Source organism: Coturnix japonica, chromosome Z, assembly GCF_001577835.2.
Source record: "Coturnix japonica isolate 7356 chromosome Z, Coturnix japonica 2.1, whole genome shotgun sequence".
NCBI classification, from domain to species: Eukaryota; Metazoa; Chordata; class Aves; order Galliformes; family Phasianidae; genus Coturnix; species Coturnix japonica.
This window is the reverse complement of record NC_029547.1, coordinates 37,999,760-38,015,389: the sequence shown is the minus strand read 5'-3', so window position 1 is coordinate 38,015,389 and position 15,630 is coordinate 37,999,760. Positions and strand designations below refer to the sequence as shown.

General features: G+C 49.7%; 1 protein-coding gene across 3 annotated transcripts in view; it reads left to right on the top strand.

Moving 5' to 3' along the window:
• The first annotated feature begins 5,322 nt into the window (after nucleotides 1-5,322).
• The window catches only part of PTCH1 (patched 1), a 66,443-nt gene continuing 56,135 nt past the window's right edge, over nucleotides 5,323-15,630 (top strand). The window contains exons 1-2 of one of the 3 annotated variants that reach the window (XM_032441271.1): nucleotides 5,323-5,650; nucleotides 6,506-6,698. In XM_032441271.1, the coding sequence (XP_032297162.1) occupies nucleotides 5,447-5,650; nucleotides 6,506-6,698 (397 nt within the window). In that variant the 5' untranslated portion in view covers nucleotides 5,323-5,446. Of the gene's footprint in view, nucleotides 5,651-6,505; nucleotides 7,134-15,630 lie in introns of all 3 variants that reach the window. The other 2 variants (XM_015849306.2, XM_015849307.2) reach the window with 2 other exon arrangements.

Here is a 15,630-nt window from a genome sequence, read left to right as displayed (position 1 = left end):
AAGGAAGGAAGGAAGGAAGGAAGGAAGGAAGGAAGGAAGGAAGGAAGGAAGGAAGGAAGGAAGGAAGGGGATGAGAAAATTCAATAGAGTGACAAAGAACGAGGGAGACAGATAAACAAGACAGAGGAGGAAAGGAGAAAAATAATAAAAGGAATAAATAAAATGAAAAAAGTAGAAAAAAAGGAAGTTGGGAAGGGGGGCGAGGGGGGGGGGAAACGAAAGAAAAGTGTAAAAAGGAAAGTGTAAAAAGGAAAAAGAAATAAAATGGGAAAAAGATAAAAGGCAAAAGGCAGAAAGAAGAGTGAAGAAGAGGAGCAGAGAACGCCAGTGCTGATGCCCCCCGCCTCCCCGCTCCCTCCCCCCCAGTCTTCAACAACAGTCAATGAGGTCGCACCCGGCCCCGCTAAGAGGTTCCCTGCTGGCTCCGGCAGCCATGGTAGGTGCCGCCGCGGGGTCGCGCAGGGGACCGGCCGGGGGCCACTGCGGGGTGGTGCCGAGGTGCGCGGAGACGGCCGCAACAGGGCCCGGGGATAGACGAGCGCGGGAAGAACCTCGCGGGGCCGTGGGTTGCTGAGTTCGGTTCGGGGCCCGGCTGAGGTCGCGGCTTACCCAGTGGGGAAGCTCTGGGTTGTGTGCACGGGGCGTGCCGCCGGCGAGAACTGGTCCTGCGAGGACTTCCCGCAGTCCCGCGGAGGTCTATGAGCGGGCATCGGTGTGTGCACCTCGACACCTGCGAGGTCCGGGACACCCTGACTGCAGTACAGGGAGAGAAGGACGGGGTCCTAGGGAGCACTTGGGACTCGCGAGGATGGAGCGCGGAGCCATGCCTCGACCTCTGCAGCGCGGTGTCCGTGGTCAGGGGATGCTGACGGCAGCACGGGTTGTAGAGGAAAGGGGCCGCCGTCGCTTCTCAGAGACAGAAGTAAGGTGCGATCAAGGTACGTGTGGCATCCCCTGGCGAGGAGCGGTGGAAAGGGATGAGTTCAGATCAGCTAAAATAGGTTAAATGTAGGTGATTCTAGGGCCTTCAGCGTCCAGTTCCAGCGAAGCGCTGCGACGCCCGCGCCTTGTAACGCTAGACCGCGCTGTCCTGGCAGCTCGCGGTTGGGCTGCGCTGTGGCACGACTCCCCCTAGCCGCCCTCCGGGACCGAGCAGAGGCGGCAGGGGGATAGGGCAAGGGGAGGGAGAACGGGGACAGCCCGAGGCCGAGGAGCGGTGTTAGGGGCATGTCCGAAACACTGCGGCGCCCGACGGCTCCTGGCAGACGGAGGGCCTTCGGCAACGGTTGCAGAGGTGTGTCCTGGTCGGGGTTCCTGGAGTCACTACAGGGTGGGCCGTGCTCTAACGCTGTGGGAGGACGGGAACTGATACTGCTGAGAAGCACTGGGGGGTGGGGTGGGGATGGGGATGGAGGAGGAGGAATCCTTTGAAATCTGTTCGCTTTCAAGAGCCAGGAGATACCGAGCTGACTCAGAATTGAAATGTCTCGGGCTCCTCTGTTTCTGTCCCTGTTTCACACGCATACATACATACACACACACACGCACTCACACACGTACACCTTTTATTTTCTCCTGCCTTTGCCACAGAATATAAAGCCTTATTGAGACATGTAGGCGTGATGTGTAAACCGGATTAGCAGTATGAAAGAAAGACACACAATGAGCCGGGATTGTTTTACTTCCTTTTTGTTTCTCACGCCTATATCTCTAATAAATTTGTTGCTCCAGCAGTGGGTCAAAGAGATCGTGTCACTCCGCTTTTTCCCTGCAGGATCGAATGGCAGAGATCATGGCAATACGTGCTCTGTCTCCTGCCAGGGCTCAGGCCGCGTTTCAACACTGCTCAGTGCGGTTCCAGACGGACAGAAACTGCTCCGCCTAACTCCGCACGCACTGCAGCCCCGCATTCGGCTAAGCGCTGTGCCAGAGCCTGGGGCTGTACCGAGGACGATACGGGTTTGCAAGACTCAGGCCCCGGGCGGAGCGGGCGGGCTCCAAGGACTCCTCCAGGCTTGGGAGCTCCCACACCTCCTCCTCCCGGAGGATGGAAGAGCGCAGAACCCCGCAGCTGCGGAGGCACAGTGCCCACGGCCGTCCGTGGAGGAGAATGCCCGCGCTACTGGGCCGGTGCTGCAGATCCCTCATTTACTCCTTTGTGGCGTGCAGAGCGGCTTTTCATTAAAGGAGATCAGGGGTAATTAGCCGCATTATTTTGACAAGTTGGCTTGAGCAGCGCCTTTCTTGCCGAGCTGGGGAGGGGGAATGGGGCCGCTTCGCGCCGCCGGCTCTGTCCGCGCGCGGGGCCCTTCGGGCGGCCCCGGGCTGCAGGTGGGCCGCAGGGCTGAGCAATGCTCGTCTTGCAGAGCCGGCGCTGGGCGCCCACGGGAGACAGAAATTACGTGGATGCCAGGTGAGCCCCGCAGGACAGGGTCGGTTTTGTATCGAGGAAGCCAGATGCTGTGGCCGCATGGTGTTCCGGGTGCTGTGCCCAGAGGCAGACGGCAGCCTGGCAAATGCGTTAAAATTAAATCAGTATGTTACCTGCTCCCAAGCTCTGTCGGGTTTGGTCTCACCTGGCTGCCGGTGCAGCGTGCAGGGCTGCGGCGGACACAAAAGGAACAAAACCGAACCACGAAGTGGCTAGTCCCAGGTTACACACCCCGGTTGCCAGGTACGACAGATCAGCAGCTACTGCTCAGGTCCTTGGCTCAGCGCAGGCGCAGGTTGAGGACCCGCAAGATCCCTGCGGTTATGAGGACACAGAGCTGTGGGCGCGGAGAGCAGTTGCACGCCTCGGGACTCGCGCATCACAGATTTACCTTGGGGCAGAGGTTGGGTGCGGTGTTACTGCGGGGAATGCAGGACGCCGACATCAGCTGCGAAGCAGCCACGGCCTTGACCACCCACGTGGAGACTCTTACACTGACACTTCTTCCGCAAGGGAAAAAAAAAAAAAAAAAAAAAAAAAGCGCAGAAACAAGGCCAGCTAGATCCCTGTAGTAATTCACCTCTTGCGTATGCTTAAAAAAATAAAAATCCCTCCAGACCACAGGGAGCGAGGGAAGATTAGGATAGCGCCTGTTAAACCCGAGTCCCCAGGCCGGACCCTGGCGCTCGCGGTGCCCGGGACTATTGTGGGGCCGTAGCCCGGCGCCTCGCCCGTCTCGCACTGCCCCGACCCCACAGCGAGCGGCGCAGCCGAAACCAGCGTTGGGAGCGGCCGCGGGGACCCAATTGTGTTGTCGGCCTCCCGAGGGTGACAGTCCGCCGCCTCGGCGCTTTTTCGGGCTTCTTCCTTCCGCGTTTGTGCACGCACACATGTAGTGTCGGAGTGCGGGCAGCAGCTCCCCGTGGCACAACCCCACGCGGATTCTCCTCCCGGGGATCTGTGGGAAAAACGGAGGGGGAGGAGGGCGAAGGGAAAGGCATCTCCTGCCGACAGCCCCGTGGATGGGGCTCTGCGGAAGGAGCTCTGCGCGGGCGCAGTGCCCATAGCTGTCCCAATCTCTCGTGGCCGTGGGGCAGGGCAGGCACAGCAGGAGAAATCTCAGCCCACCTCTGCGTCTAGTCCCCCATGCCTTTTTCTTTTTAATTTCTTTTTTCCTTTTTTTTTTTTTCCCCTTTTCTTTTGTGTGTGTGTATGTGACCCCCCCCCCCCGCCCCCATCTGTGAGTGCCCTAGGGGTGCCCCACAGCCCCGGGCCCGCCGCGGGAGGGGTGAGGGCAGCCGTAGTTCATGACTGATCCTCAATGAACAGAGATGGGGAAAAGCGGTGCCAAAAAAGTAAACAATCACATATAGTTGGAGCAGTGCTCAGTGGGATCAGGAAGGTGGCATTTCGTGGAGTTTTATACTAAAAACATACTAAAAGTCGCTTTCGGATGGTTTCAGTGAAAGAATGAGCCATAAGTCAGAGCAGACGGCTGCTGTGAAGCTCTGACTCCTGCAAGCGCTCAGTTCTCATTGTGTTTTCCTAGCTGGATGGAGCGGTTCTCTCGCAGGGAACAACGTCTCCTCTTTAGTTAAAAGAGAGAGGGAGGCAGAAGAATCTGGCACTTTCCACCGCAGCATCCACCGCCCTGTCATTATTGCTGCGAGCCTGGGAATCCGGCACGGACCTCCCAGCATTTGTTGTAGCTCGAGGCCAAGGTGCCTCTAAAAGGATTTTCTTTTAAGGGCTTTAGAAATCGTTTAATGCTACTTCCACCGCTCCCCCTCCCTTCTTTAAAAGAAAACCATATTTCTCTGTGTTGGTGGCAAGAAAGTTCTCTGCGTGCATTGATCTGCAGCATCCTGGACCAGGAAAACAAAAAGGGGGAGGGGGGGGGAAGAAAAAACGTTCATGAAAAGAAAACGGAAAAAAAAATGGGGGGGGGGAAGAAGCATTCCTTAATGGAAGTATTGCATACAAAGGAGGCTGGATCTCTTTAAGGCTCCCCCTGAAGCAGGAGATGCACACACAAGGGTTGACTGCCTGGGTGGTCTCTCTACTTTGGTGAGCTGTTGCTAAGCAGCTAATAATAGTCATGTTTGCTGAGTAATTTCTGCCCTTCCCGAGCCAATCACCTCGCAGAAACCCAAGCCATCTGACAGCCCCAGGGGCGGGCTCTCCGCTTTTTTTTTTTTTTTTTTTTTTTTTTTTTTTTTTTTTTTTTTTCCCCCCCCCCCCCCCCCCCCTCCCCCCCCCCCCCCCCCCCCCCCCCCCCCCCCCCCCCCCCCCCCCCCTTTCCACCCCTCCTCCTCTTTATCCAAATGGAGAGAGTCCTTTTTTTCTTCTTCATCTCATCTCTGGAGCCGAGGGGCTGCAGCTCGCCGCTGCCGCGCACACGCCGGGGGAGAGCACCAGGCAGCTGCCCGCCCGCCGCTGCCGCGGGGTCGAGCACGGAGCGCCGCGGGCCCGGCGGCCCGCGAGGAGCTGCCCGCCGCTGAGGCAGGATGGTGCAGCGCGGCCGGGCAGCGCAGCAGCAGCAGCAGCAGCCGGGGCCCGCCGTGCAGCCGCCGCGCCACCAACGCTGAGCGCCGCCGCGGACAGCGGCTTCTCGGAGGCAGCGGCGGCCTCAGGAGAAGGAGAAAGGAGGAGGCGGCGATTTCCACGGGAGCAGAGGACAGCGCGGCCGCAGCCGGGGGGCGTCGGGGGTCGCGCCCGCTGGGCGCGGGGAGCGGTCGCCGTCACCTCGGGGTGCGATGTGGCAATGGGAGGCGCGGGGAGCGACTCGGCCGGAGCGGCCGCGGCGGCAGCCGCCGCCCCGCGCCCCGCGTGAGGCGGCCGCGCCGCAGCAGCCTCCGCAGCCCCCGCAGCAGCAGCCCGCGGCCCGCAGCGTCGCCAGCCCCCCGCGCCCCCGTCGCGCCCCGTCGCGCCCCACGGGCCACCGGCGCTCTCCTGGACCCCCGGGCCCCGCCGCGGCCGCAGCTCCCTTGTCCCGCCCGCAGCGGCGGCGGCAACATGGCCTCGGCCGCTGACGCCTCGGAGCCGGAGAGCGGCAGCAGCACTGCGGGCGGCGGCGGCCACCCCGTTCGGGCGGCAAGGAGTACCAGCGGCCGGCGGCGGCGGAGCGGAGGGACCCGGCGCGCCGCGGCGCTCGACCGGGAGTATCTGCAGCGGCCGAGCTACTGCGACGCGGCGTTCGCCCTGGAGCAGATCGCAAAGGTGCTTTCACTCTCCCTCTTTTTCCGGAGCTCGGCGCTGGCGCTGCGTTTGGCGGCGGGGGAGGGGGTGGTGTGTTTTCTCGCGGGGGTGGAAGGAGGAGATGGGAGCGCAGCGGCCACCAATAAAATGCTGGGAAAAAAAGAGAGGGACGGCTGTGACTCTTCAGTGCGGGAGAGTTCCCTCCTTTGCCCCGTCCCGCCGTGTCTGCATCGGGCGGGCCCCTACGGCCTTTTCCCCTCCACTCCGACCCCGCGGTTCGCTATCGCAGTCCCCAGGCAGAGAGCTAGCGGCCGGCCCCTAGCACAGTGGTGCTTTGTGGGGCCGAAGCGCGACTGCCCCGCAGTGGGGTCCCCAGGCGGAGACAGCCCGTAGCGTTCTCCCCCTGCGGGCGGGGGCACCCACCGGGCCGACTAGCCGGCCCCGGCTGCGCTCACAGGATGCTATTCGGGGCGCGCTGCGTTCCGGGAGCGGCTCGCCGGGCTTTGTACGGAGGGAAATGGAAAAATAAACCCATGTGGCTGCCCTCTTCCCTTCACAAACACCGTAACGCGCGGATAGCCACTCCGCTGCCTAATAGCTCACACACTGGCAACGAGCCGCTCCTGATCCCGTGGCGTTGCCCACCACGTGGGTCCCGGCACGCGGCTGCAGCTGGCGGAAAGCGGAGCTGAGCGCAGCTACACGGCGCTGCCCCTGGCACCCTGCGCTGAGCCGGGCCTCCAGCCGTGACTCCGCAGGGCTAGGGGCTCGCACGCCCCACGGCAGCGCCAAGTCAGGGCCGCGGAGCGAAAGATGAGGGCCTGGGGCCCCCTACCCGTGGGGCCCATCGCTGACTGATCCGCGCTTGCCTTGCAGGGGAGAGCTACCGGGAGGAGAGCGCCGCTGTGGCTGCGGGCGAAGTTTCAGAGACTGCTCTTTAATCTGGGCTGCTACATTCAGAAAAACTGCGGCAAGTTCCTGGTGGTCGGCCTGCTGATATTCGGCGCGTTCGCGGTGGGACTACGGGCGGCCAACCTGGAGACCAACGTGGAGGAGCTGTGGGTGGAAGGTGAGTGCGGGTCCCCCTGTACCTCCCCGTTCCGTCCCTTCTCACCGCCGTGCGCGGGGCTGAAGGCTGAGCGGGCAGCGCGCGGCGGTTGGGGCGGAGTGCGTTGGCCCCGGGCGGCGCGTACCACTAACTCGCCCGCCGCGGGGGGAGGGTGGGAGGCGGGTTGCCCCCGTCGTGCGGGCGCACCGCGGGACAGGGAGCCGCGCGGAGGGTTGCGGGTTTCCCTTGCGTGCAGCAGGGCGGCGGACGCCGGGGCTGCCGCGTCTCTGCGGCCGAGAGACGGCCCGCGCAGGCGTCAGCTCCCCTCCGCCATCTTGGGAGTGCGTGCGCCCGCGGCGGGGGGAGGGGGTGGGTTCGAGGAGCGCTGTGCGGGTGGCTGTGTGTGGTCCGGAGCTTGGACAGCATTCAGCTATGGGGGAGAGCGGCGGTCTCAAGGTAAAACAATAACAAGAACTATAACACTAGCAACAAAACAAAAACAAAACTAGCAAAACTGAAAGTAGAGAGGGGAAAAAAAAAAAAAAAAAAGGACGCAGCCCTGAGGCATATCTCCTTGATCCCGGTTTGGTGCCACTTGTCAGGACGTGGAGCCGTGGTGACCCGTGCAGAGGCCGGCCCGCGCTGCCGTGTCTCTTTTCTGGGGAATGCTGTTGACTTAGCATCAGGTTCCTCCTGGCAGGTCTGAGGTAACGGCAGGCGGAGCCTGCTGGCTGCCCCGGCTGCGCTGGGTGTGTGTAAAAGTTGCTCGCAGCAGAATTTGGCTTATAAAAGTTAATGTGGAGAGCTGCATAAATAATCGTTACTAAATAGAGCTCTGTGTGTGTAGAAGAGCCCTGCACTGAGCCAGATACAGCCAAGTGCTGTTTTGGAGGTGGTCTGTGCAGCCCGTGGATGAGTGATGGTGTGCAGGGCTGGACTCCATCCCTGACCTGACATCCACGGTGGGGCCAGACCCAAGTGCATGGTCTGGACCCACGGCCAGTTTTCTGTTTTGGGAAATGGTGTATAATTGATGAAATTTCTTTTTGGTAAAGTAGAGCAAGAACCCAGAGTATGGCAAGGCTCCTGCTCTGAGGAACAGCAACAGCAGGTACTGCCAGAGCCTCTGCTGGGGGTTGTGCTAGTCACTGGGTCCTGTGAGCCCTCATTACATTGCAATCAACTTTTTTTTTTTTTTTTTTAATTTATTTTTATTTGGTCATATTCTTTTTGCCTCTTCTTTCATTTAAGTGTTTGGTAGATACTGCTTGATCACAGTCCCATCCAATGTGCTTCCTTGTGGTGTGCTTTGGGTTCTGTTATGAGGAAGGACAATCCCATCTTAATGCTGTCCGATTTTCCCAATAGCAAAAAACCTGCTTTCTGGCAGCATCTATGTGATTGACCCAGCAGCAAAAGTGCAGTTGTCAATGAAGAAATATGTTCTGCATAGTTGCCACTTAGTTCAGTTAGTGCACTCATATCATCAATATTTTCAGGATTGAGAGAAGGAAGTTCATTGTATAAAAATGAGCTGAAATTTATTTCTGAGGTTCTTATGGCTAAAGTATACTCATTAGGCAGCTGGTTGTACAAAGTTGATCTGTGTAATTTGAGTTTAGTTTTCATGTCAGAATTAAATAATATGAATATTAAAACTTCAAGTAAAGTTTAGAAACCCTTGCATTTCTCAACTGCACACAAGCTTATTATAATTGACGTAAGGCATTCTGCATTTAATTTAGCTTACAGGCTTCCTGTTCTAGCACTGTGTGACCACCAACACAAGAAGTCTTGCTAAGTTGTGGAGATTTTATAACTGTTCTGGTCATGAAAAAGGGTATTATACAAATAGGCCTAATGAATGGCAATTAAATGTTTCTGCATCTAAATTGCAGACAGAAGTACATACTGAGAATTTGAAATGGAGAAGGTACAGAGGGAGGTGATATGAAAAACACTCTTCCATTGGAGTGGATAGCAATGATTAAACTCAATTTTCTGAGCTCAGGATGCAAGGTCCTCACACCTGAGCTTATGGTTGGATTACTCCCCCTGGAAGTTATTGTACTAAGGGAGCCCTTAGATCAGTTTTTCTTTTAACAGGAGCAGTGGCTTAATTGCACTTTTTACTAAAAATAGCCACTTCAGTATTGCCTTTACCTTTTGTTTACCAAGAGTTTGAATGAAATGGGTAATGTCGGCCAAATATTGTGCATAATTTGAAATACACTTCAAATAATAATTACCATGAAAGGAGTTTTGAATTGCTACTGAAGATTGTTTGTTTGTTTGTTTGTTTTAACAGCTGTTACTGTTAGTATTTTCATAAAGAGACTGATTCTATATGGTGTGTTTCTGAATACTATGCAGGTTGGAATGTAATGAGGCACTGAAGTTTGCTAGAAATAAATGGTTGCTTTAAAACTACAGCACAATTAAAAACAGTAAAGTGAAACTTGAACGAGTTTTAAGACCATCTGCATTCCAAGATAAGTGCTTAGTAGTCAGGGCCTGAAACTATTATGGCTGGTATATTTACATAAGTAGTTCAGGAACCCACCTTGTAGGCAAACTTTCAAATAGAAACAGCCACATAGATCTCCAAAACATTATTTATTTCAGTTTTCTTGTTGTAGTTGTCTTTAAGAATTTCTGCCAACACTCTTGGCCTTCTTTGAGCATCCTGATACCAAAGTATCAGGATTTCAGCTTTCCGCTGAAATTCTTTCTTGGCACTAAGTGTTGTAGAGTAACTTTATTTTACTTTGTTTTATTTTTAAAAACTCAATTCTGCTCTGGGAATTCTGTACAGAGCAGCTCATTTGTTACTGTGTGTCCCACAGTATACTCTGAATTTATGATCCCGTCATGTAATCTGTTTCTGGCACCCTTGACTGGGTGGGTCTGTCATCCCTGATGCTGTTGTATGATGCTTTTTTTAGTTTCTTTAGCAAACTAATCCTAGACTGGCTTTTAAATGCCAATTCTGTTAGCTACAGTCCTTCAGCTTTGGTTGAACTGCTGTGTGTGGGTGTCCACACATAAGTTGCAGAAACTGTTTAGCATCTTTATACATCATACACCCTTGAGAGAACAAAAAGGGCTTTACCTTGATTTCCTTTGAGACTGAATTTTGATTGATACAGAGGTGGTTTTAGAAACACCCATTCATAACAAGGAAGTGTGCTGGATAGAAAAGAAATCATGCCCATAACTGGTTATGTTTTCTGCTACCACTTTAATAAGAAGTCTCAGACCTTGGTGCGCAAACAGCAGTCACACATGTAAATTCACAGCATCTGCTTCTGAAAGAAGGTAGTTTTGTAACTCCTGTGAAGATTTTGTTGAGACTGAAATTTTGCTTCTGGGTATCTTGAATGACAGTGATTGGAACAGCTCCAACAGGGAGAGATACTCTCATGTTGTTCCTGGATATTTCATTTCATATCACCACTGTCTTGGGATTTTTTTCTTGCTTTTTAAATTCCTTTTCCTTCTCTGAGAGGTCAAAGCTTATGGTGTTCTTTCCTTCCTTTCTTGCTTTGTGTAGTTTTTATTTTATGTTTGCTGTAGCTCAGTAAAATCTTTTCCTCTATGGTGTTAGCCCTCTTTGCAAATCTAACCAAGGTCTAACATGCAGTGCTGCTTCTTTCAGCCAGTTGGAAGCAAGAGATTGGGTGGTACAGGCAGACATAGGAAAACTTACAGTCTGCAGGGAAAAACAAATGCTGTAGTGGTCATGGGGAGGTTTCAGCACTGATGCTTGAAATAAAGTGTATGGTAATTGTGAGTTATCACCAGATGTCTAAAACAGACATTTAAGTGAAATTTTGAACTATGCATACAATTGTTTTCTTTCACTCTGAAGGGGAAAACCACACTTTTTTGTGTCTTAAAATACAGTAGTCTATGCATGGAATTTAAGAATTAGATGAAGAAGAGGAAAGTGTGCAAGTGATAAAGGAACCAGAGTAGTCCTATGGGTTGTCTGTTTGTTTAACCCAGCAAAACCAAAAGCAGGTGGAGAAGAAAGTTATTCTCAAGTTCTTCCTCAGGCATCAGTTAACTTTAGACTAGGATTATCTGGAGAAACAAGTAGTAGTAATAGAGGAATGGATTCTTGAGAATTTGTTGTTTCAAGGAGACTAAGTTTATGTTAGTGGTCTGAAGTAACGTTTGCTTTAATGTAGTAAGCAGGAATTGACCCAGTCAACTGTAATTCATTTCTTCTTTATACATGTACTCTCATTTCCAGCAGCAGAGAAGTGCTGTTTAGATGTACTTGCTTTATTGTAACTGCAGCAGTTACTTCACTGTGAATTTAGGCAGGATTTTGGTTGGCTATGTGTAAGTCTGGGGATTTGTTTCTTGTCACACCACCAAATCCATTTGTTTCATATGGACTGTGTGACATAAGAGATTACTTATCTCTGAATTATGTTGCGTAGTGTTGTATGTCACTTAGGGTGTGTAAGGGTTCAGTAAAAGATATTTAATTGGAAATTTCCAAGCCAACTATTATGTTTTAATTGTAGTGAGGTGGGTGTCAGCCTCTTCTCTCAGGTAACTAGCAACAGGATGAGAGGTGTGCTAGGGGAAGTTCATTTTAGGTATTGGGAAACATTTCTTCTCAGGAGTGATGAGGTGTTGGAAGAGGCTGCCCTGTGAGGTGCTGGACTCACCATCCCTGGTGATGTTCAAGAACCGTGTGGATGTGGCACTGAGAGTCACAGTGGACATGGTGCTGGTGGGCTGACATTGGACTAGATGATCTCTGAGGCACAATGATGAAACTTAATGGTTTTGTGATTGTACTGTATGATTTCTCAAAAGCGAAAACAGCAGTGGTGTTTCCATATGACAGCTAAAGAACAGTAGAATAGGCAGTATGCCTTTTTGGAAGTTTACTGGCCAAAATGGAATTGTTCTTTGATCCATACTCCTGTTTTGAAGATAAACACCAAATTCTAGTATTTAAGCTGTATGTGATGTTTTCAAATAAATACTTTAGGACAGTGGGTATTATATTACTGTGGAGTGAACTCTCTGTGTTTTTGTGAATTGAGATGTGTTGAAAAAAGACATTTGAAGGTTTTATTTACATGGTAGTATGATTGTTGTCTTTAAAACATCTGCTATTGAAATAAAAATCACTGAAGGCTCTCTGTCAGGTTCCATCTTGACTACTGTCGGTGTCACTCACTGCTCAGTACTGGTGCGCGTGGCTGGAAAGTTCATACGTCACAATCAAAAACAAGCCAGATACACTGTTTAGAATTCATTTGTTTTAGTGAAGGTATTGCACGTGACCATTCTTGCACTGTTGAGAAAGTGAGGGGGAAAAATCCTGAACTCAGTGAACACACTGACAGATGCTGGGATGACCTTGGCATAGCCAGACATTTATTCGGTGTTGTTATGAAGCCCTAGGGAACTAACAGAGGGCTCCTGCTCAACCTCTTAGGGGAAGTGCAAGAGAGCCTTCTTCTGTAGATCTTGGAAACCACCTAGGTTGTACTGCAAGGTCATATTTCTCCTTTCAGACTTCAGAGGCATTTAGTTCACTCAGAACTCTAGAAAATGCATCATTGTTATTCTTTCCAAACTTAACAGGCTGGAGCTAATATGAATACCAGAATGTGCACTGTTGATCCTTGTTTGGAAGAATCCATTCAATTCTTTATTGAGATTCTTATTTGAACAGTGCAGTTCCTCACTTGCATGGTTCCTCACTTGCTTCCTCTTGAGCTTTGAGTGACTTTTTGCACCCTGTGATTTTGTGGATAATGAATAGGGTGAGAGGCATTTCTGTAGTTCTAGAGAGGTTGGTGATTTCCATGCAGAAATGTTAAAATGAAACAGAATAGTTGAAAGCAGGTTTTCATGTTGTCCACCTTGCCACTGCAACTGAGATGGAACAAGGGGAATGTAGGTAAGCAATAGAGCAGGATCAGTCATGGGAGGGTCTGCTGCTCTAGCTGTGGTGCACTGCAGAGATACTGTAGAACAGAACAGTACATTCGGAAAGGACCTACATAGATCAGGACCAACTGCCTGAACTCTTCAGGGCCAGCCAGAAGTTAAGGTGTGTTTTTGAAGACATTGTCTAAATACTGCTTGAACACTGATGAGCCTGTTCTACTGTTTGACTATCCCTACAGTAGGCAGTTTTTTCTCAAAGCTCATGTAAACCTACCTTGAAGTATTGGTATGGGTGAATGGTATGATGGCCTATAACTACCTTTCATTACCTGCTAAATAGACTGTCATTGTTTTCTTTGCTTTGTTTTTTGTTTGTTTTTTGTGGAGAACAGACCTTCCTTTCTCATTGTTTTTCAGGATGCTGGGTTCAGATGGTGAAGTGAAAGAGCTATGGGTACTAAAGCTTGCTTTCAACAGGGAATGCACTAAGGAAAATCCATCACCTGACCCCGATTCTCATCTGTTTTCATGTTCTTTGTTTTTTTCTGTGTGTACGTCTGGTGGTTTGTTTTGTTTTGTTTTTAAGGTGAGAAGAGGTGATCAGAGCCCTGTTATTAAATATTTGTGTACTCCCCAGAAAGTAGTAATGTTACATAGTGTATGCACATAGTGGTTCTTGACCACACAATTGTAAGTGCTGTTACACAAAAGTGGATGTTTCAGTTACATGTAATTGTTAGGAGACTCCAAAGAATGACAACTTCCAGATGTATGAAATGACCAATCTCTTTGTTTAGATTACACACCACAGCTGATGTCTAGATTAGTGCTGGCTGGGTAAAGCTATGGGAGATTTATCTGGTTTCCACAATACCGTGTTTAGATTTCATTTGTATTTCTCCTTCAAAGCTGACCTCCTTGTGACCTGCTGGAGCTGTGTCCACTAGAATGCTAGTTTTAATGTGTTACAACTGCTTTCCTTTGGTGCCTAACAGAATATGTTCTCATTTTGACACTTGGGCATTTGTAACCCTTTTCGTATTTTACTTATATAGTGAAAAACACACTTCAACCTATGATCATCTAAGTTAAGCTGCACTTGTAAAGTTTTCTGCCCCACGGCTTGCTTGCTAAGAATTTTTTGATTGGTTGAAATAGTGTTTTGATTATAGACATCACAGGGCTGTCCCTTGTCAGGCATTTCTCTGCACAGTGTTACTTCTCTCTACATATGATGGTATGGATATACATGGTTTTTGCTACTCTTTTTGGAGTTCAACAGGAGCAGGGGTACACTGCTTAAAGTTAGTTCTTCTTTGTGTCTATCGTGCAGTTATTTTTTTCCCAGCTATTCGCACTTATCTTCAGTATGCTCTGGTTCCCTTTATTTCTCTGACATGTGTCTTGTACAATGCAGGAGTTTGTATTTTGCTTGTACTTGTTAGTAATTCTACTTAGAAAAACCTGCAGAAACCAGTAAAACTTTTTTATGGCTAAATGGTTCTTCTATAGTAAGAAGTGTCAGGTTCAGAAAGATAAAGGTACAAAACTTTCACTAATACTTACAGGGCCTGTGTGAGTTTCTGCTGTTGATTTACTTGAGTAGCAGATTCCGGAGATGGTGCCACACTGCAGAATACTCAGCACTTTGGAGCATGATTTCTGCATTGATAAGCTTAGCATCCAGTTTATGTTAGTGCCTTTGGATCAGGAAAATGTTCTGCTTGTATTTTGCATGATCTGTGCTATTACAGCATGCTAAATCATTAGTGGGATGCAAATAAGCTATGTAACATAGCTTATTTTTATCTAGCAGTGTTGAGTTGGGATAATCATGCCCATTTTTCGCTGCACTAAAAATGCATGGAGTGGAATTGCAAGAAATAAGTTTGATTTCAGAATTTTAAAATATCTTTAATTTTTCATCTTAGGATAAAGTTAGATTTTTTTTTTCTTTGATAGGAAAGTTTTATATCCATAAAAACAATTTATTTGCTGTTATTTTTTCCTTTTACTTCTTTCAGCATCTCCTCAGTTGCTATAAACATCCAGAATTTGGCAGACAAATGTTTTCTGAAATAAATGTCCTTCATAGGAACTGCTGACTGTATATACATTTTGGCATATGGAAAATTTTAATTCTGGCTTTTTGAATGGATATCTTGGGTTTAACTTGCTTGGTTTTGTGAAAATTTATATTTATGAGCAGTTTCATAACCCAACTTCTTCTGCAAAGGTGCTGCTCTTTTAGAGAATTGTACAGAATTTAATTTCAGCTTTAAATGTACAAGTGATCATTGTGTATTTAAAGCATTTCTGGAGAGCTTATGAGCAAGAAAAAGTTAGTATTTTTAAGGTATGTGTGCATTGTTATACATGCATGTGTATCTGAAGATGGAACTCAGCTTTTAAACTGTAATTTACTAACACTAAGATAAATTAAAAGAAACAACCTTCTCCTGTTTACCTGTCTGATGCATTTCTGCTTTTCAGTCATTTAAGTGCAACAAGCTAGAAATGAGCAGTGTTAAGTCAAGTTGTATGATTTTTTTTCACCCCCCTTAAATCATTGCTTAAGGGCTTCTGGCCCCTAGCTCAGGAATCCTGCCCAAAAATGCCAGATGTATTACACAGTCAAGGATTGCAATGTAAATAGTGTTTTGTGCCATGAGAGCAGGGTGGTCCTCCTCATAGCTTTTTTTTTTTTTGTGTGTGTGTGTGTGTGTGTGTGTTATTTGCGTGTTTGACTGCACAACCAGTATTTTGGAGCTGGAAGAGTGTTGATAAATGAGTACTTTGGATTGGCAGATAATGTAACAATGAGAACTGAGATACCGGAAAGCAAGATGTGGCTTGGCTGAGTCTGCTTAATTTAGCCAAACAGACATGTAGTAAGTAAAATATTAAAGGTCATTGTTGACAGGCAAAACTCTTATCATGTTGTGAAGAGAGCTGTCTTTTACATGTGGACAAAGAATGGGAAGTAGGAATGGCAGAGACATTGGATTCTTCTTGACCTCATGCTGTG